This window comes from Cornus florida, unplaced genomic scaffold, assembly GCF_030987335.1.
Source record: "Cornus florida cultivar Cherokee Brave unplaced genomic scaffold, ASM3098733v1 CherokeeBrave_3.0.0_Hap2_Chr02, whole genome shotgun sequence".
NCBI classification, from domain to species: Eukaryota; Viridiplantae; Streptophyta; class Magnoliopsida; order Cornales; family Cornaceae; genus Cornus; species Cornus florida.
Window position 1 is genome coordinate 113,192,098 of NW_026775572.1, and position 21,254 is coordinate 113,213,351.

At 39.0% G+C, this 21,254-nt stretch overlaps 2 protein-coding genes across 5 annotated transcripts in view; one reads left to right on the forward strand and one right to left on the reverse strand.

Moving 5' to 3' along the window:
• The window catches only part of LOC132295576 (helicase-like transcription factor CHR28), a 68,212-nt gene extending 48,849 nt beyond the window's left edge, over positions 1–19,363 (reverse strand). The window contains exons 1-4 of one of the 4 annotated variants that reach the window (XM_059793875.1): positions 19,108–19,363; positions 13,522–13,568; positions 13,264–13,307; positions 41–172 (exon numbers count right to left, since the gene is read on the reverse strand). In XM_059793875.1, coding sequence (XP_059649858.1) covers positions 41–151 — 111 coding nt within the window. In that variant the 5' untranslated portion in view covers positions 152–172; positions 13,264–13,307; positions 13,522–13,568; positions 19,108–19,363. Of the gene's footprint in view, positions 1–40; positions 173–13,249; positions 13,337–13,521; positions 13,569–19,107 lie in introns of all 4 variants that reach the window. The other 3 variants (XM_059793874.1, XM_059793873.1, XM_059793872.1) reach the window with 3 other exon arrangements.
• LOC132296626 (uncharacterized) lies at positions 4,209–5,911 on the forward strand. The gene is made up of 4 exons (XM_059794811.1): positions 4,209–4,313; positions 4,566–4,646; positions 4,880–5,332; positions 5,432–5,911. Exons 1-4 carry the CDS (start codon positions 4,209–4,211, stop codon positions 5,909–5,911), a joined length of 1,119 nt encoding a protein of 372 aa, XP_059650794.1.
• Positions 19,364–21,254: the final 1,891 nt, after the last annotated feature.

The following is a 21,254-nucleotide window of genomic DNA, read 5'->3' on the forward strand; positions in this document are numbered from 1 at the left end:
CAGGTTTCATCAAGCCCCGACACAAAATTTCTTCACTCACCAGGTCCGTACAAGGTCTTGAAGTTAAGCGGCAAATGAATCCACTCAAAAAGGACCAACATTGCCGAGCAGACTCAATGAAATTGCTAAGAGGATCCACATAGTCAGGCATCTAAATGAAATAGCATACCCACTTCATGTATAGAAGGGGTAAAAACAGAGGACATTAATGATCAGGGCAGCTAAATTAGACTTTTAACCAATATAAAAATAATTTGGACCAAAAAGAAAAAGGAACACTAAATAGACATAGCTAAAAAAACAACTCAAATGTGAAAGTAATGATTTAGAAATGAAAATTGAAATATTTCAAAATTCAAAAATATGGTACTGAAAGAAAAAACTGTAACTTATCTATAATTAAATAAAAATTACTTAAACTGATTTCTAAGAGGATGTACTATTTGTGAATTCTAGGGCCACATCCATATGGGAGTTTGGAGTCCACTTTGCCCCAGACACAAACGTGCAATTTCTAAAATGGTAACTCCCTAAAAAGCCAGATAAGAGAACAATGTCTGCTCCAATAGAGTCGATACATAAAAACCACTTAGGAATTCGAACCTTGCCTACTTTAGGTACTAACAGTCTTATCTTCTTTGTTTTTTTTTTTTCCCCAGTGAACCTTATGTGTATACTATGTGTTTACATATCAGGGTTAAAATCATAAAAAACCCCTCTACTTTGCCAAAAGTATCATCTAAATCATTCTAACCCCCTATAAAATCAAATAACCCCCTGAACATTCAAAAATTATTATGTTGCCCCTATTCTGTGACTGAACCGTTAAGTGAGAGTTAAATGACCAAATTGACCTCTATATTATATTATTATTTTAAGACTCAGAATGTGTATTTTTAAAATGACGATTATGCCCTTTAAGGGCTTTGGTACATGAAATGCAAACAAACCATAAAATGTGTATATTTATATATATTTGACCAAATTTAGAAAAACTTCCACCCTTTTCTCTCTTCACCTACACCCACCTCACACCACCACCCGTTCTCCCTTCAAATTTTTAAACTAGTATACAATCTATATATAATATAGAAATATTGTGTGATACTAGAGAATCTTTTCAATATAGATATTATGTATATATTACTAAGTAATTGTTGGATGAACCCACCACCACCTATGAGCAACAGCCCTTTTACCATATATATATATATATATATATATATATTACATATATTACCAAGCAATTGATGGGAATGAACCCAATAGCCATAAAGCAACAGGGCCAATATGTAACTTTGTCTTCATTTCTCTCCCTGTGTATATATAAAATTATAAACCCATTTGCAACTTTGCTCCTAATTCTCAGCAACCATAAATAGACCCATTTGCAATTTTGCTCTGCTGCTTCCTGATCTTTAATTTCTCCACAAAAAAATAAAAAAATAAAAAAATACTAATCTTGAATCGAAGTTGTTGCATTCCTCTCCTCTCTGCTCTCTGTAACATCCACCACACCCCAACCCACCTCTCCCCGGCGAACCACCACCCCGGCGAATGACCATCCTCTCCGGGGACCACCGTGCCACCACCACCCTCTCTGGCAATTTTCTGACATTAATTTCTCACTCTAAATTTAGTGCAACATACTTGTACTATTATACTCAGGAAACTTAGAAAATTTTAGGATCAACATATATATACATACATTAATATATATATACACATTCCATTTGTTTGATACAGATTATCTATAGAATCCGTTTCTTGGACCACCCAAAACCACCATCACCATACACCAGATTGGAACATGTATGACCAAATTGGAAGATTTCGATCCTTTTCAAGCAGCTCGGTTCATCAATGGCGAAAAATACTCAACAGTTGAAAGATTGTGACTTGGGGCTTAAACTAATTAATTTAGGGCTTGCAATATTTCTTATTTGGGGCTTCAAATGATCGATTTAGGCCCTTGTATGATAGAAATTGAATGATTAGGGGCTTCGGAAAAGATTTTTGTGAAGAGGACAACTTTGCTTCGCTACAATGGAGGCATACAAGAAGCAGAGGAATTGGGTTTGCAAGTGAGTCACATGATAATTGTATGGGGTTTAAGAGGGCAATTTGGTCAATACATGATTAAAAGGGCAATTGGTCAATACGTGATTAAATGGTTGCACGTGAGAGTGACCTTCTTTTCTCTCGTTAGTTTCAGACGGCAAACTAATGGGATGGGGGTGACGTGATACACTTTTGAAAAGTTAAGGGGGGGAATATGATAGTTTCTTTAGCTGAAGGGGTTAGATGATAGTTTTGACAAAGTAGAGGGGGGTTTTATGATTTTAACCCTACATATTATGATGACTACTCTATATTTAATATATCACCCACATTTTTTTTTTTTTTCGAAAAGTATATCACCCACATTTTTTTTTTTTTCCGAAAAGTATATCACCCACATTAACTATAACTTTATTGTTTCGCTCTCGCTCTCGCTCTCGCTCTTATCGTGTTTTTCGTCTTCCCACAAGAAGCCCCGCTGCCCCAACATAGGTGAGGATACCAAAAATAAGTTGGGCCATGTGTGGCCCATCCACTGAAAACCGGATCTGGAAAGAGCTGTCAGCCTGATCGGATAATAGCCCAGTAGGCCCAATGTTCATTAAAATCATCTCCAGGCCCAATCTCAAAGGGATAAGAAGTGAATCCGCATCCAAAGAAAGGCCAAAGGAACTGGCCCAGCTTGGAAGATGAAAAAGGAAGGTTCTAGAATACTTTTAAACCTCTATAAATAGAAGGAAAAGAGAGGGATAAGGGGTTGGAAAATTGTTTGAAGTGTAGAAATATCTTTCCCGAAATAGAGAGATCATTTTCTGTTACTTCAACTGGCCGTCTGTGGGAAACGAAGGAGAGAGTTGATCAATCTTCGTGTACGATAGGTGTGAATTGATTGATTTCCAGGAGATTGAGATCTGATCAGAGGAGATTGAGATCTGATCGGAGGAGATTCGGATCTGTTCGAAGGAAATTGAGATCTGATAGGAGGAGATTTGGATCTGATCGAAGGAGATTGAGATTTGATTGGAGGGCAGTAAGATCTGATCGGAAGAAGATCAGATCTGACAGATTTGCGGTGAAGAAGTTCAGATCCAACTGATTTTCATCACTTGATGACTCAACTCCGTTTAGGAACAATGATCGGAGGTGAAAGTTCTCATCCACAGGAGAATGAGCAACATATGAAACTTGATGACTTGATGAGCCTGATTGAAACCTTGAGGCGAGAAAATGCAGAGTTAAGAGCTGGATTGGAACGAAGAGATGTTCCGCCGATCCCACGGCCACCGCCGCCACCAGACAAGAGGGTGATGCCGCCAAACATCATCCATCATATGGATCGAGAAGGATCTGTTCACTCAGATCCACATCGTGAGGAACTCAAGCCAGATATTCAGCTACCAAATGTCCACCGACAGGCAGATCGAGAAGGATCTGTTCACTTAGATCCACATCGTAAAAGACTTAGGCGGGAGGAGGAAATGGAGATTAATCACAACGGAACCATTCCGTCATGGCATAAGGAATAGACTGCGGACAGATCGTTCGATACAATGTCCCAGTCACCGATGATCATGCATGACCAAAGAAATGTAAGCAAAAGGCATATCGAACAGAGAGCACCTCCGAAGGACAACGAGGCCCTTTGCACGTCGGCTCGGACTGCCGATTCACCGTTCACGGATGAGATCTTGAACGCTCCAAATCCGAGGAAGTTTTCCAAGCCAGTCTTCACTCTCTTTGATGGAACAAAGGATCCGGTTGAGCATGTCTATCATATCCAGCAGAAAATGGCCTTAAACACAGGGGATGACACACTGATGTGTAAGGTCTTCCCGACGAGCCTTGTTGGACCTGCACTTAACTGCTTCAAACTTTTGCCAAGAGGATCGGTGGGGAGCTTCAGAGATCTATGTGATAGATTCATAAGTCAATACTTCGGCAACAAGCAACCGGCAAGGGACATATCGTGCTTATTCACTATGAAACAACAAGAAGGCGAACGCCTACAAGCTTTTCTCACTCGATTTAACCTCGAAAAAAGCATGGTGCTCAAATGTCACCCTTCCAAAGCAATGTAGGCGTTCAAACTTGCTATGAACCGAGGAACTCCGTTCCATACGAGCTTGGTGGTGAATACACCGAAAACTATGGATGAGTTGAATGAAAGGTCCGAAGGTTTTGTGCAACTTGAGGAAGAAGAAGCGGCCAACACAAGGAAAGCAACAATGGTCGCAGTGGGAGGAAAAACTAAGGTGAGAATCAATCAGAGACAAGCTGTACCATCACAACCGGCCCCATGGAGAGCAAAGAAAAGGCCTCGGGAGGAATAATTGGTTACTCCACTCAAAGTCACCTTGGCACGGCTGTACCAAGAGAATAAAGCTATGTTCCGTCAGACTCAGCCGATCAGACAATCGCTTGAACAAAGGGACCAATCCAAGCATTGTGCATTCCATAGTGATTTCGAACATTTGACCAATGAATGAAGAAACCTGAACAGGCAGGTTGAGATGCTGATAGCAAAAGGAGAGTTCGCCAACTATGTCCAAGGTTCGGCAATGGAGCAAAACCGTCCTACTGAGCAAGTAAAAAGATATCAGAAGCCGAACTATCATGACGCCCAACCGGTCCGCATTATAAATGCAATTCATGGCAGCCCGAGGCAACAGATGAGTCGGAAGAGTTACGCCGAACGCGCCTCCATTAGGCTCATATGAAGAAAATGGTGGGCAGTGTCAATGCGATGCACCAAGAAAGCAGTTCAGTTCAAATAAGATTCGACAAAGCTGACCTCTTGCGAGTTCAAACTCCACATTAGGATCCATTGGTCATATGCCTGTTGGTCACGGACTGTTTGGTTCGAAGAGTCCTGGTTGACCCAGGGAGCAGCGTGAACGTCATAACGAAGGTGGCGTTCGAACGGTTGGGGATAGATTCAAAGAAGCTCAAGCCCACAGGGAATCCGTTGTTAGGGTTTGATGGAAAACGAGTGGAACCTAATGGAGTGGTTGAGTTGCCTTTTTTTGCGGCAAAGAGAGAGTTGACGGAGAGCTTTGTTGTCGTGGACGTCCACCCCTCCTACAACCTCTTGATAGGAAGAGGATGGATCCACCGAGTCCAAGGAGTCCCATCCGCCCTGCATCAACTTATGAGGTGCTTGAGTCCGGATGGGAGCGAAGTTATTGATATTCATGGCGATCAAGTCGCAATGAAGGAGTGTTATTCTATGACCCTCAAGGCCAGCGAGAAGGGCAAGGCCGTCGCCCGTCCTGCAAGTCCAAGATAGCAATTACAAGAACCTCCACCCAAAGGAGTCGGGGAGGCGGCAGAACCTTTAGTCCTTACTGAAGAACCGCTCAAGGATGTGCAGATTGATCCTTTAAGGCCAGAGAGAACGACAAAAGTAGGGTCTAAGCTCACCAGGGAAGAGAAGCAACTGCTGGTTGAGTTTTTAACAAAGAACGCAAACGTGTTTGCTTGGAGTCATTTGAATATGCCAGGAGTCAGTCCTTCTGTGTCTTGTCACTCCCTCAACGTCTATCCGAACGTCAGACCTATAAGGCTAAGACAAAGGAGGTTTGCTCCAGAACGCAATCAAATCATAGCTGATAAGGTTGACAGATTGCTGGAAGCAGGATTCATCAAGGAGGTTCACTACCCATCTTGGCTTTCAAATGTGGTGGTTGTCCAAAAGAAGAACGGGAAATGGAGAGTTCGTATTGATTTCACCAATCTAAACAAAGCTTGTCTGAAGGATAGTTTCCCTTTACCAAAAATTGATCAAATGGTGGATGCAACCACTGGGTACGAACGGTTGACTTTTCTGGATGCTTATTCTGGTTACAACTAGATCCCAATGGATCCGAACGACGAAGAAAAGACATCCTTTGTGACCAAACGAGGTACCTATTGCTATAGAGTCATGTCGTTCGGACTGAAAAATGCAGGAGCTACTTATCAAAGGTTAGTAAGCAAGATTTTCAAAGGCCAGATGGGTAGAACTATAGAAGTTTATATTAATGACATGGTGGTGAAAGGCAAGAAGGATCAACACCTGCTGCACTTACGAGACGTTTTCGAGGTGCTGCGAGAGCACAGCATGAGACTTAACCCATCCAAATACTCGTTTGGCGTGGGCTCCGGACAGTTCTTGGGTCACATAGTCAACAGCCGAGGGATTGAAGTTAGCCCAGCTCAAGCCGAGACCCTGACAAAGAATGAAGAACCAAAAACCATTAAGGAAGTCCAAGCTCTCACCGGACGGATAGCATCACTAAGTCGGTTCATCTCGAAACTGTCAAATCGTTGCAAACCGTTCTTCGATACAATTAGAGGCCATGGAAGACAGGCTTGGGGGGATAAACAACGGCGAGCATTAACCAGATTGAAGGAATATATGCAGAACCCGCCAATCCTGTCTGCCCCAAAGCCGAACGAGAAGCTTTTTATGTACCTTGGAGTGTCAAACATAGCAACGAGTGCTATCTTGGTTCGAGATGAAGAAGGAAAGCAATATCCTATGTTCTACATCAGTAGAACGATGACTGATCCAGAGAGAAGATATTCAAAGGCCGAGCAGGTAATCCTATCGTTGGGGAATGCCAAGAGGAAGCTCAAACATTATTTTGAATCTCATCCCATAGTTGTTCTTACCACTTTTCCCATAAGGGTCATCCTGCACAAGCCAGACCTATCGAGAAGAGTGACAAAGCGGGCAATTGAGTTGAGCTCATTTAATATCACATATAAACATCGAACGGCCATAAAGGGCCAGGCAGTAGTTGATTTTTTGCTAGAATGTGATACAAAAGATGTAGGGGAAATCCTCGAGGATCAATTATGGAAGCTCTTCGTTGATGGATCATCTAATCAGATGGGAGCAGGCGTGGGAATAAAGCTGCAAACCCCAGAAGGCACAACACTTTGTCAAGCAATCAGACTTGAGTTCAGAGCAACCAATAATGAGGTAGAGTATGAGGCATTGTTAGCAGGGCTGAGACTCGCTAAAGAATTGAAGGTAAAGAGCTTGAACACTTTCAGCGACTCACAGTTGGTTGTAAGACAAGTGACTAGGGAGTACAACACCAAAGACAGAACAATGGAGGCCTACCGTTCTGCTGTTGTGCAGGAAGCAAAAGGTTTTGATCAAATCAAGTTTGCCCAGTTGCCTAGGGAGGATAATGAAGACGCGAACCGACTAGCTTGCAGTGCATCAAGCTCTGGAGAATCACTGGCAAGAGTGATCCCTGTTGATGTGTTGCATTAACCTTCCATTTTTGAGGAACTGCTCGTCTGAGGCCATTCTCAAGTAAATGGCATACCTTATAAGCCAAGCTAGATTGATCCTATCATGATTTTCATAAGAGATGAAGAGTTGCCCGAGTAAAAGGACAAGGCAAGGAAAATCAGGTCAAATGCTGCAAAATATGCTATCATCCATAACCAGTTGTACAAAAGGTCCTTCTCAGACGCCTACTTGAAGTGTGTCACCCCTTCGGAGGCAAGGCAGATCCTGCTAGCCATTTATGAGGGAGTGTGGCAACCATTCAGGGGGAAGATCCTTGGCACATAAGGCGATGACACGGGGATATTTTTGGCCACATATGTCAAGGGATGCTGAAGAATTCTCCAGGAGATGTGACAAATGCCAAAGGTATGGACCACTGATTCACCAACCACCTGAAGACTTGCACGTAATGGCCAAACCATGGCCTGTCGTGCAATGAGGGATGGATGTGGTTGGCCCTCTACCAAAGGCAAGATCACAAAATAAATATGTTCTGCTTGCAACAGATTATTTCACCAAGTGGGTGGAGGCGGAATTGTACCCAAGTGTGACTCAAACTCAAGTAAAACGCTTCATCTGGAATAATATCATTTGTCGCTTTGGTGTGCCAAAGTCGATCGTTATGGACAATGGTACAAATCAGGACAATACGCAAGTGAGGAGCTTATTGGAAAAGCATGGGATCAATTAAAAGTTGGCGGCAGTTAGCCATCCACAAGGTAATGGGCAAGCCGAAATCACAAACAAGACAATCTTTGCTTGCATTAAGAAGAAGCTCGAGGATAAGAAAGGCAAGTGGCTAGACGAACTCCCGAACGTCCTATGGGCCTATTGAACAACCCCTAGACGACCGACCGGTGAGAGCCCATTCGCTATGGCCTACGGCACTGAGGCAGTAATACCGGTTGAGAATATAGTGCCAACTGTTTAGAGTCTGACATGGAATCAAGAGCAGAACAACAGTATGTTGGAATTCAACCTTAATCTATTAGAAGAGAAAAGAGACGCAGCAGCAGTAAGGCTCGCCTCTTAACAGCAGACACTCATGAACAGTCACAATAAGAAGGTGAGACATAGAGGTTTTGCACCTGGTGACTTAGTTCTGAAAAGGAAGGGAGGTATTGTTAAGAAAATGATGCCACCTTGGAAAGGACCATACTGAATTGCAGAAGTCATAGGAAAGGGGGCATACACTCTGGAAACAATGGCTGGAAGACTGGTCAACAAACCATAGAATGCAACGTTCCTAAAAAGGTACTACCAGTAGATTAAGATCGCAAGTTTAAATTCCAATTTCCGTTTCAATATCCATTTAGAATTGTGCTCATGTAAATGCCAGTGTACTGGTCAAACAAAAAATATAAAAAGAAGTTTTTCTAGTTAAAAGAACTTTTGAGCAAAAACTTAACACAGTCAGTGGCAAGTGGCATTCTAGCCGAGCGTCAATCACTTAAACAAATAAGTGGCAAATGGCACTATGAGCCGAACGCCAAACACTTGCAGAAATACAAAGTCAGTGGCAAGTGGCACTATGTGCCGAACGCCAAACACTTGCACAAATACAAAGTCAGTGGCAAGTGGCATTCTAGCCTAGTGCCAAGCACTCAGACAAGTAAGTGGCAAATAGCACTATGAGCCGAACGCCAAACACTTGCACAAATAAAAAGTTCGTGGCAAGTGGCATTCTGGCTGAGCGCCAAGCACTTAATCTGGTAAGTGGCAACTGGCATTATGAGCTGAACGCCAAAAACTTGTGCGAATATAGTAAAAAAAAACAGATACAAACTGAATAACAAACACTTGTAGAATTTGCAAAAAAGATAATTTCATTTCATTTAAAATAATACAAGGCAATTTTAGTTTTACAAAGTCATATTCGAAATGAAATGAAACAAAAAAATGAAGGACCACAAGATCCTACTATGTCCTTTCATCTCCCTTAGTTGACTCAGCATCATCTTGGACATCATTCACTGTCTCATCGCCTCTGGATGTAGAATCAATCCAGATAATCTCCTCAGGGTTATGAACTTGGTTGTCAACAGCGTTGGCAGATGGAATAATGGAGGGTCCAGGAGCAATGCTCAGAGGCTGAGGTTCATAAATAGCGGGGATGACCCCGGAAGCCACAATCTCCTTGCACTCTCTGAAGATGAGTTCAGTTGGGTCAGGAATGGGATCTGCATAGTTGTTTGGAGGATCGATTTTCAAGTCCTTATCAACCTCATCTGGACCGGTGTATGAGCTCGTTTGACCTTCAGGAGGGGAACGATCTGTGAAACCATCCCTATATCCTTCATCAGCATATCTGAGAGCACCAGCTCGGGAAAAGCGAGCATGCAGAGCCATCATTCCTCCTTCCACTCTGTTCATCACACCAAACAAGGCCGTACGCTCATCCGAAGATTTCTTTTCAAGGACCAACTGGTTGGCCCGTTCGGAATCCAAGGAGCGCTGAAGATCTTCCCTTTCGGCCTTCAGAGCATCTCTTTCAGTCTGCATAACGTTTTTCTCAATCTGCAGAGCATCCTTCTCGTCATGAAGAGAGTCTCTCTCTTTTCAAAGCATCTCTCTTTTTCCATGACAGCCAACTGGACCATCAATTCTGCATTTTTGGTGCTGGTTTCCTTCATCTCACCAGTTGCAGTATTGAGCCCGGCAAAGAGATTACGTATCTTTCTATTAGCTATTGCAAGATGTCTCTGTATAGTGATCGTCCCGAACAAAGTCTGCAAACAGATGCATGAAATCTATAACGCCCAATATGAACCTAAAAGGATCAGAACGTAAGAAAGATGAAAACTTATCAAAAGCTTAAGCAGGTTACCTCCATAGCAACAAGAGGAAACCGATGGTACATCTCTTTGCTGGTCGTCTCTCTCTGAATCTTTACGTCCCTAAGGGTCTCACATGTGCTTGTAATAAGCAAGAGCAGTTGGACCATCCTTGAACATCGTATCAATGGGAGCAACAAGTGATCCATCCTCTCGTTTGAACTTGGGAGTCCATGGGATCACTGCTGTCGGAGAAGCTAAGGCTCCCCCCACCCCACCGCCAGAGGCAGGCACCCGTTGTGGAGGGATGGCTTTGGTAACCCCATGGGTCCTAGCTCTTTGTGACAAGGGAACTTCATCTAAGTCTGACCCCCTTTCTGGTTGTGATCTCTTTCCTAAACTCTTCTCCAAAGTAGATGTTCAGACGAGAGAAAGCCCTCAGCACTGGGGGCAGTGGTTGAAGAAGCCCCAGAAGGATTAGCGTTCGGTGTAGAGGTTGGAGCAGCGGTCGGATCAGATCTAGGAGGATCGAAGCTAGGGGTAGCTGCAGGAACAGCACCAGAAGGGTTCCTCCTCCTACTGAACGAGGGAATCTGTATCTCCTCCATACTAACTCCCAAAAGCGATATGTCACAGAAGTTTTCTGGTGGAGGCAGAAGGCATGTTGTTCAGTACCTTCTCCTTCAGGTTTTCTAGCCCTGCAAACGCTGAAAACCAACTTGTCGTGAGGAATGCCGAGGGAATGGCAAAGGAAAGAACAGAAGCGAGGAAGACAAATTTCACAAGGACATTCGCTCTTGTGTTTCTTAAATTTTTTGTATAAAGGGGCAGCACACTCACCAAAAGCGCTCGGGATTAGAAAATTCCTAGAAGCCGGAGTATGCCAATTCCCACTAACCCCAATTAAATTGTTCTTCCAACCCTTTTCGGAATCAAGTTTGTCCGTACATATGGACCATTTTTCAATAGGGAAGAGATGATAGTACATATCGTTCAGCCTCATTTTACTAACCCTATAACATAAGAGAAGATCCAGAATATCAAGATCCAAATCTCTGTCACGGTTTAAAATCAGGAGAACTGATAGGAGCCTTAGAAAATTGGGGTTCACTTGAAGAGGGGAAAGCCCTAATTTGTTGAAAACATAACAGAAAAAGGGGTGTAAGGGGAACCTAATCACATTCAAGTGAAGAAGGGAGAAGAGAATCTCCCCGAGAAGGAGGCCTTCACCGGTCCTCACGTTTACATCCTCGGGACAACGCCCAATGATTACACCGTCAGGAATTTCATACCTCGAACGGATGGAATTTAAGCCGTTGGCCATTACGACTACAAGGGGAGTCCTCGAATCTAAAAAAGTATAAGGAAGAAAGCTTTTTGAGGAGTAACAAGAAATTGGGACTAACCTTAATGGATGGATTCGACGAATACACCATAGGAAACTGGAGAATAGGAAACCCCAAGAAAAAGCTCACCGGAGAGGACTTTGTTGTTGCCGGAGAAAAACAAATGTTAAGATATCAAAAGAAGATGAGAAAGACAGAAGAAAAAGCTGAGAGCGCAAGCTAAGGGTTTTAAAGAAAAGTGGTCTCATTGATCAAGGCGTCAGGTTAATGATGAGATTTCAATTTTCAAAACATGGATCTCTAAACCAATCGTTCACTTCCCCACGTCACCATCTTGAGCCGTCACATCATTACTATGTCTCTTCGGTAATCTCACCCTAATTAATTAGGGAGAGATTAGGGGGCAGATGAGGATACCAAAATTAAGTTGGGCCATGTGTGGCCCATCCACTGAAAACCGAATCTAGAAAGAGCTGTCAGCCTGATCGGATAATAGCCCAGTAGGCCCAATGTTCATTAAAATCATCTCCAGCCCCAATCTCAAAGGGATAAGAAGTGAATCCACATCCAAAGAAAGGCCCAAGGAACTAGCCCAGCTTGGAAGATGAAAAAGGAAGGTTCTAGAATACTTGTAAACCTCTATAAATAGAAGGAAAAGAGAGGGAAAAAGGGTTGGAAAATTGTTTGAAGTGTAGAAATATCTTTCCCGAAATAGAGAGATCGTTTTTTGTTACTTCAATAGGCCAATGATAGACTCTATTCTATTTTACCATTCAAATATTAGAAAAAGTAAAGATAAAATAAGGATGAGGCATCCATCACAAGAGAAGAAAGAAAAGAAGAATGAAGATTGCGAAAGCACCACAAACACCAAAAATAGCAGATCAACAAAGGAAAATCTCAAGTGCAGCCCAAAACACCACCTCAACTTTTGAAAGGCACATTAGGATAATATGAATGACCTCTAAATGGTAATAAAAAGTTGCTTCCTTTTAGTTCAGAAGCCTGAATAGTCATTAGCGAATTTATAAATCCTACTCATCTCCAATCTAAAGAACTAAAGATATCCTAAATCTCATTTCTAACAATGATAATTGTACGAAATAGCAATTAAACCCTCAAGTCAAAACTCCTAATTTCTCTAACTATAATTTTAAATTCACAAAAACAGTAAGACGAATTCCATAAATAATATTCAGGACAGAAACTTTTTAATCTTAATTAAATAAAAAATTAAAATAGCATTTTATTTTTGGAAGCAGAGGGATGCAAATTTTCTTGGGCGGTGCAATTATTTTCCTAGAAAGTCGGGGGAACAAGTAATGTGCTACATCTCATTGATACTTCGAAAACAAAACTCCCCTTTTTTTTTCATGAATAAAACTCTCTTTTGAGAGACTATCTCCTTGTATCATTAAAAACTATCCCCTTTGTTTTTAGCATAACATGCAGACAATTGCACAATGAACTTTTAGCCTAAAATTTACCCTTTCCACACACAAATGCTATCTAGACACAATGACTATCACAAATCTGAAGTAAATTACTACAGCAAGAAAAAGAAAAATTTTAAAAAACACAGTTATTTCAATCAAGGCAACAAAACAAAGAAAAGTCAGTAACAGCACAATGAACTCATATTAATCAAGTCGTAAAACATGCTCCAGATAATACTAGTGAGGTGACAAAGAGGAAAGAACTCATATTAAAACAACATTATGAATTTGATTAGGAAAAATAAGAGGCACGACAATGACACAGAAGCTTGCATGGAAACTTACAATGAGCAACAAACCTCAAGGTTTTAATCAGCAAATTTTCACACATGTTGCTGGCAGTCTACAACCAACCATTCCAGAATAAGTAACCTTGCAAATAAAGAAAAAAGGAAAAAATAATAATAATAATTAACAAATGGGAAGTATCAAGCTCAAAAGAGGGTTATAAAGGATTCCAAGGGAAAAGGAGGGCGGAGACCCCGGGGTGGGGGAACACAGAATAAGGAACAAAAGAACACAAATATATATATATAGGGGTGGGACAAAAACTTTACCTTGAGGACAGTCTTTCACTTAATCTGCTTTGCTCCTCTCGTGAACCCTAGCGGCACAATAGCAGGTTTAAAAACCAAAAACTGAATATAAAATTTATGCAATTTAAAAGAGAATAATAGGGTATTAAAGCTCTAATTTGAGAAGAACATTAAAATTCAGAACATACATACATATATATATATATATAAGAACAAACTAGAATACAAACAAACCAAAGGGGCGAACCCCTTGAGAACAACAGAACACAATCGACTGCAAGACAACTAACTTTTTACTAACACAAAACAAAACTGAAACATATCAGACTAACAATTAACTACCGAACTACCAGGGCAACTAGAACCCAAACCTGAAAACCAACAAATCAAACCTCAAAACACAAGAAATATAACAACTATACCAGATCAAAGACCAAGCCAAGGAAAAGCTAGACAAGACAAAGCTGCGGCATCAGAATTAACACCAGAAGACAGAATCCAACTACTAACAGCCCCAAGAGCAAACCCTTCAAACCAAAAACTACAGTCAAAACAGAGCTGCTGAGCCAAAGGCGATGGCAAAAAAATCTGAGCTCAAAACCAATACTCTAGATCCCAAAACTAGTGGTAGCAGCAATATAAACTCCAAAGACCCAAAAGAAGCAAAAAACCAAATTCCATCAACAGCAAACCAATATCTTAGATAGGAGTGGCAATACTTGACATGTTAACATGATTCGAACATGAAACGATATAAGTGGGTTTGGGTTTGCCTTAATCGTGTTCGGGTTGTACTCATGTCGACCCAAATTGACACAGTAATTAAACATGTCATCTTCGTGTTTGACCTGTCAACTTATTTATTCCCGATTAACCAGTTTAACAAAACATGTCGGATAAACTTGTCATGCTCATGTTAGAAATGACCCGTTCAGCTACGTGTGTCAGATAAATGCGTCATGTTTGTGTTAGAAATAACCCATTTACTTCTGGGCTTCCGTTTTTTCAATTCCTGTAGGTGTTCAGGAAGAGATTGAAAGAACGGTGAAAAATTTTCTGTGGGATGGGAGACATGACAAGAAGAAAATTCCTCTGCTAGCTTGGGGAAAGACGACAGTCCCTAGAGCTGAAGGTGGTCCAGGCTTGAGAAGCTTCAGTAGCATTAACAAGACATGTTCCACCCTACTGACGTGGCAATTCATTGTGTCCAAGGAGGACCTATGGATTAAGCGGTTCAGGGATAAGTACATGATAAATGCTTATTTCTGGACCATGAATCCTAGGGCAGCTGATTTAGTAATATGGAAAGCAATCCTGAATAATAGAGAGTTCCTACTTCAACATATCAATTTTCCATTGGTAATGGACACTGCTTCATCCTTTTTTATGATCCATGGTTTCATGGTCAATCACTCCAACAGAAATTTGGCCTCAGATGTTTGCATCCAGCAGGTTTGAGTTACTCTGCTAAGCTTTCTGTGCTGAACTCTTCTACTGGATAGTGTCTACCAGACTCATGGCCATCTGATATTGGCCATTTCATATTTAGTTTACCCATAGATGGTCCTGAAGATTCTATCGTCTGGAAATATGGTTCAATATCCTTCAAATAGAGGTAAAATGTTTGCAGAGCTCAGATAGACACGGTGCCTTGGTACAAGCTTGCGTGGAACTCTGGTAGGCTGAGAGTGTCTTTTCAATCAGCATTGATCCTCCTAACTCTTTCCATCATACTACATTCTAGGAAGAGAGGATTCATCGGACCTTCTGTCTGCCACAATTGTTTTGCAAATGAAGATTCAAGATATCACCTTTTCTGGTGCTGCCCTTTTGCAAATAAACTGTGGAAATGGATTTTTGACCTATGCCATTGGGATAATATTGGTGATCTACAGCATTTTACTGACCTAGTAACTTGGTTAAACACGGACACTGTATGAAGTGCAAAGTGATGAAATACCTATTTACCTCTACCTTGTGGTGCATCTGGAATGAGAGAAACAGAAGAGTTCATGGTGGCAGTGTCCATTCTCCCCAACAGTTGGCTATGGATGCATGTTTTGAGGGTCTTTCTGCAGTTGGTCTATCCATCTCAGACATTCATCATATTTTTTTATGCAGCTTTCCTTATCTTTCTTTGCAGTGCTGGTCTTTCAGCTTCTTGCCTTCTTTGCATTCCAATTTCTTTTTTCTTGGCTTAGGGTGTGCCCTAGCCTTTGCTGTCTTGTTTTTTTCTCCTGTTTCATAGTGATCTGTAATTGATCACTCTCTCCCTATGTACTATAATTTGCTCATTTTGTATCAATAAAACAAACCCATTCAGGAAAAAAAAAAATGACCCCTTGTTCGTGTTAGAAGCGACCTTAATAGTACGGAATTTTAATTAAATGAGTCTTATTGTGTCGTGTCGTATCGTGTTAGCCGTGTAATAATTGCTACGTGCAAGCTCTTGGCATTTATATCTGTGGACACCCCAAAACCATGTAGACGAGTTTTGAGGAAAACCGTGATCATCAAGAGGATAGTATGCAAAGCGGACAATATCTACAGAGTGTGGGGTGGGTCATGACAGGTCTCCTTGCAAATCTTTCATTATTTCATACAAGATTATCTTAAATAAATATGGACTTAGCATCAAACCTTGGTGTAATCCTACTCTTATAGGAAAATCATTCGTCTCCCCACATGTAGTACAAATTCTAGTCTTAGTGTCCTCTACATGCCCCGAATAAGTTCTATAAATCTTATCAGAATTTCTTTTCTTTTCTTTTCTTTTTCTTTTTTCCTTGGCAAGAAACTCACACACCCACATGCCCCTATGGGGGCTTGAACCCTCAACCTTTCCATTTGTGGAAGGTGATGAAGACCATTGGGCTACACAGCCCTTGGTAGAATATGTTTTCTTCGTAGAGCCCACCAAATCATTTCTCTTGGAACTCTGGCATATGCCTTCTCTAAGTCTATAAAAACCATGTACAGATCTCTTTTTGCTTACTTCTGGACTCTTCGATTTACTGCCTCAATAGTTAAATAGCCAAATTGATTTTCGGACACTATATAACCTTTCCTAAGCACATAATTGACTCTCAAACTCCTAGGAAAATAAGATCGACCTACTTCCGCCTACATGGGGGAAAATTGAAAAGTTGAGCTTTAATGTCTTATCATTGATCAATATGGATCCTTATGGAATAAAACTAAGATCATTAATCTCAATCACAATACAAAATCATTATACCTAACCAAAAAAATAAAAATAAAATAAAGCATCCACATTGGTAAGTTTTTTGCAAGAAGACAAGTCACAGAATTCATTTTATATGATTAGTAACGTTGAGTCAAATGCATAAAGTCCAATGTATAGCCCAAAATGGACTACACCACGTTACTAATGGGTAAAGATCACGGCATAGACAATGACCACAAGTATAAGAAAGGACTGCGCGAACATTTTATTTTATAAGTAAAAGTATATTAGAAAGCATTCAAAAGGGGAACGCATCCCGAGAGATAAACAAGGGCTGAAGCCAAAGAGAGAGTCCTAGGGACCCAAGAACCCAAAAAATCCACAATTTCACCTAAAGATATACAATTTCTCCCCATCACCCAACTAAATTGAAATAAAGACGTCCATATAATCTGTTCAAAGTGATAGTAATGTGTTTTATTAACTTAACCAACAATGCCAGTGAGTGCTATACACTAATAACATAGGTTTAAAACTGATAACTAATGGTGGAATGAACCATATGGCTGAAGAGCAAGATACACGAGACATCCATGCGAGTATGGTGGAATGAAACATACTCACATCATCAAAAGGACTCATTAGTAATTCTAATTAATGAAGTGTGAAGGTTTAGCATTATGATGGCAGGGAAGAGGTATGCAGAAGCTGAAATATACCTTTAGTTAGATTTCAATAATACCCAAATTAGTGCTAATAAATTGCAGAAAATCTCAATCAAGTAACAAAAAGCATACTCCAGACATGATCAATAAAAAATGTAGAACACCTAGGAAATTGATCAAACAAAGCATTTATCAACGAATATTGATGAAGTTACCCTAAAGTAAAAACATGCACAGTGAATGGTAAGCCAAAGCCTCTTTTAAATTTTATTTTTTGAGCGTCATGTATTTTCTTTGTTGATGCTAATAAAGGACTCTTGTTGACACCAATACCGGGCATAATATTGATATTATAAAAAAGATACATAACAGAAGCTGAAGTGTCTTAAGATGGCAAAAAGACCTACCATAGGTAAGACACAGAGGGAAATTGAGAATAAAAGCAAACAGATGAATAAAATATGCATTCTTAAATTGGAAATCTTCTATGAAAATGTTATAATAAGTAAATACTTAGCAGAGTACCTTCCAAATGGGATATGGCAAATGATGTCGATAATTGAAATCCATAGGAGAGAGAGGCGAGTGATAGGAAATTATGTAAGTCAATATCTAATTTCACATGTATTATGAGTCATAACCAAATCTTGATAAGTGGATCTCATACATATCATGATGACAATAATTATAAATCAATAATTACAAAGGAAATAAAATCACCAAAAGCATCCAATAAATATAGGTTAAACAGGTAACAACTTGTGCTAGGTATCCAAATTTAATTATCTGTGCAACAAGTAGAAGTAGAACAACATAACAAATAGATTACATGAAACAACTAAAAAGTAGAAGTACAGTGACTTAACAAATAAATTACATGCCAAGCAGCATTCAACCCCTCCATTGCCAGGGAAGAAGTTATGAAAAATGTTAACAATATTGTAAAAATAAAAAAATAAAAATAAAAATAAAAAAATTGATAAGTATGAACAATATTATAAATTTCTGAAAGTTGAAGTTCTCCAAGTATTGTAATGAAAGAGAAACTTGAGAAAAATTGTTCCATAACACATGATCTTTACGTAGGAAGTTCAAAGCATTAAGTACAACACATTAAATTAATAAATTCCCATACTCTCATCATACCAAACAATGCTAGCATTAACAATAAAGGTAAAAAAGAAACCCTCACCAAAATTTTCTGCTACAAAACCCTAATAAGCAATTCAAGAACAACCAAGGTTGTCAGGATCGAGATCCTAGGTAGGATCAATGGGGGCTCCTAGGATCAGATTGATGATTGTAAGATTCTACTGAACTAGTAAAAAAATAACTCAAACTAACTTTATAAATCTAAAAAAATAATAAAGAAATAAATAAAGTATAAGTCCAAAACACAAAACTAATATGGACATACTACTCCAAACATATATAACATATATCTAGGGATAAATTCATACATCTATCTAAGAACTGGATGCAGACATCTGCAACTGCAATTGAGTTATAACATTCATATTCACCCACTTTAAGAACAACATCATCATACAAATTAACAAGAAGCAACAGCACAACAGCCTAACATCATCATGCAAATGCATTTAGTTCACATTCTTCAAAAAGAACAATTGGCAACAGCCCAGCAATTGAACATTATACAAATTAAGTTCATATTCTTCAAAAAAAATAAAAAAATAAATAAAACTTAAAAGGAAATAAACCAATAATCTCTCTGATTTTTGTTCTGAAACGCACCGTTGAAGTTCAGAGCTTCAATTTCGAAACAGAGATGAGGTTGTGTTGGCGGGATTTTGTTGGAGCTAGTCCGGAGGATTTCGAAACAGAGATGAGGTTGAGTTGGCCGGATTTTGTTGGAGCTCGTCGGATGTCGAAATCGCCAGAGACAGTCGTCTTCGCGAGAGAGATAGAACTTTGAGTTCGAGCCCTAGGCTCTGTTTACGTTTCAAAGGTCTAAACTTTCTATTTTTCGATCTCTCCAAAGTGCAATTGAACCCAGTGTGGCGTACACCGTTTAAAGAAAATAAATTAATAAACTTATTGAATAAGATTTAGGACGAAAAAATATATATTCAGTTTAGTTATAATTTAATATGTCTAATCACATTTCTATTTTATCTGTCCATTAAAAATGTGATTTTTTAATTTTTTTATTAGATTTTTTTTTTTTTTTTTTTTGAGAGATTTCTTTTTATAAAGTTTAGATTTATTGAAAAATATATATACTTCATATATTATTTAAAATTAAAGATTTATTATAATAACATGCTGATGAGACAACTAATAAAATAATGAATATGTTTAACTCATAAATAATTAAATAATTAAATATTTAAAGTATTAATTAATATCCACAATAAAGTATTAAATTAATAATAAATAAATAAAATATAAAGAAATTGAACCAAAAAACAGTATTGGGTACTATCTCCTTACGACAAATTACACATGCACGGTGCGCAACGAACTCTAAACTGCGTGTCTCCTAGGATACTATAGTCACTTCATCCACCGATACGAGGATTACACACCAATGCATCCAACAAACCAAACTGTAGAATACTCTCTGATTTGACTCACAATGCACCGAAATTACTAAAATAATGAAATTGGGTTCAATCTAAACCACTTGATTCAAACCAATTTCTTTATAGCTCGACCCCATAGGTTTTGGCTCGAGCCACTTGATTGACTTGATCCAAGTCTTAGGTCCACGTGGCTCAAACCACTTGAACTCACTTACGGTATAACTTCTATAAATTAATACTCAATAGATTAATAATCTCTTTTAAATAATAAATTACGTCGGTCTTGACTTGGGCCAAGGTACTAAATTAATAATTTCGTTAAATTTATAAGATAATAATTTCATAAATTCGGGTATAGGTTTCTATAGGTCCACTTGTTACATAAATTAATAATTTGGTAAGAAGTACATATACGAATGACATGATATTTTTTTTTTGAAATATGAAATAAGATAATCAATGATGCTTAATAATTTCTTATTGCAACCCTAGAATATAACTCCATATCTTTTGACCGCGTAACAAAAAATTAGAGTATCTGATTGTTTTTGGTTTTGGGCAAATTGTTTTCTTATAGCATGCAAAAGGCCACTTATACTCACTTAGATCTATACTTAGATCTATGTAACCCATCTACTGGTTTGTTGATTTTTCTATTTTCATTTCTAAAGCTTCAGCATCCTTTTTTATGGAATCCATTCATGTACATGTTTTTCTGCTCCTTAAAATTATTAAAGATAAAAAATATTTGATTTGGAAAAGGAAAATAAAAATAAAAATCAAATGCTACCATTGAGTACAGTTGCATTTTTTAAAATATTATTGGCATAACTAAAAATCAGATGCTACCATTAATTGTGCATTGCCAAAATCTTTCTACCACCCTTTTGATAATCAAGCTTTATTCTTCCTTCCTTTTATTATTCGTCAAATTTTCCTTCTTTACTACTTTCCTTGTATGATATGTGAAATTAATGAAAATCAAATACCCATCTAAAAAAAAATGCTCTGGATCCTCTGATTCACTTATTCTGGTACCAATGTCTATTATTACCTCATTGTTTCAAAAAAAAAATAATAACAACAACAACAACAATAACAACTATTGAGTCCTATACTTAAATTGAAAGTGCAAAGGCATCAACAAGATTAACCTTACCTTAAAAATATAGCACTATTCTTGAATAATTTCGTTCTTAAGTTATAATTCCTTCAATTATTTTGACTAGATTCTCTCCACTCTCTTTCTGTTACCTTTAAAATCAAAATTTTAGAGCCAATGTTGTAGATCTAATGACCTATTCATGTTGCAATTGCATAAAGTTTTCCTTTTCAATCTGCACATCGGATAATTGC

What these genes read in the sequence shown, in the direction of transcription:
- LOC132296626 (XM_059794811.1), top strand. Translation starts at nt 4,209, where the DNA reads ATGGATGAGTTGAATGAAAGGTCCGAAGGTTTTGTGCAACTTGAGGAA. An exon ending in CAGTGGGAGGAAAAACTAAG is followed by an intron (nt 4,314 to 4,565) that starts GTGAGAATCAAT and finishes CTGAACAGGCAG; the next exon opens with GTTGAGATGCTGATAGCAAA. An exon ending in AAAACCGTCCTACTGAGCAA is followed by an intron (nt 4,647 to 4,879) that starts GTAAAAAGATAT and finishes ACTCCACATTAG; the next exon opens with GATCCATTGGTCATATGCCT.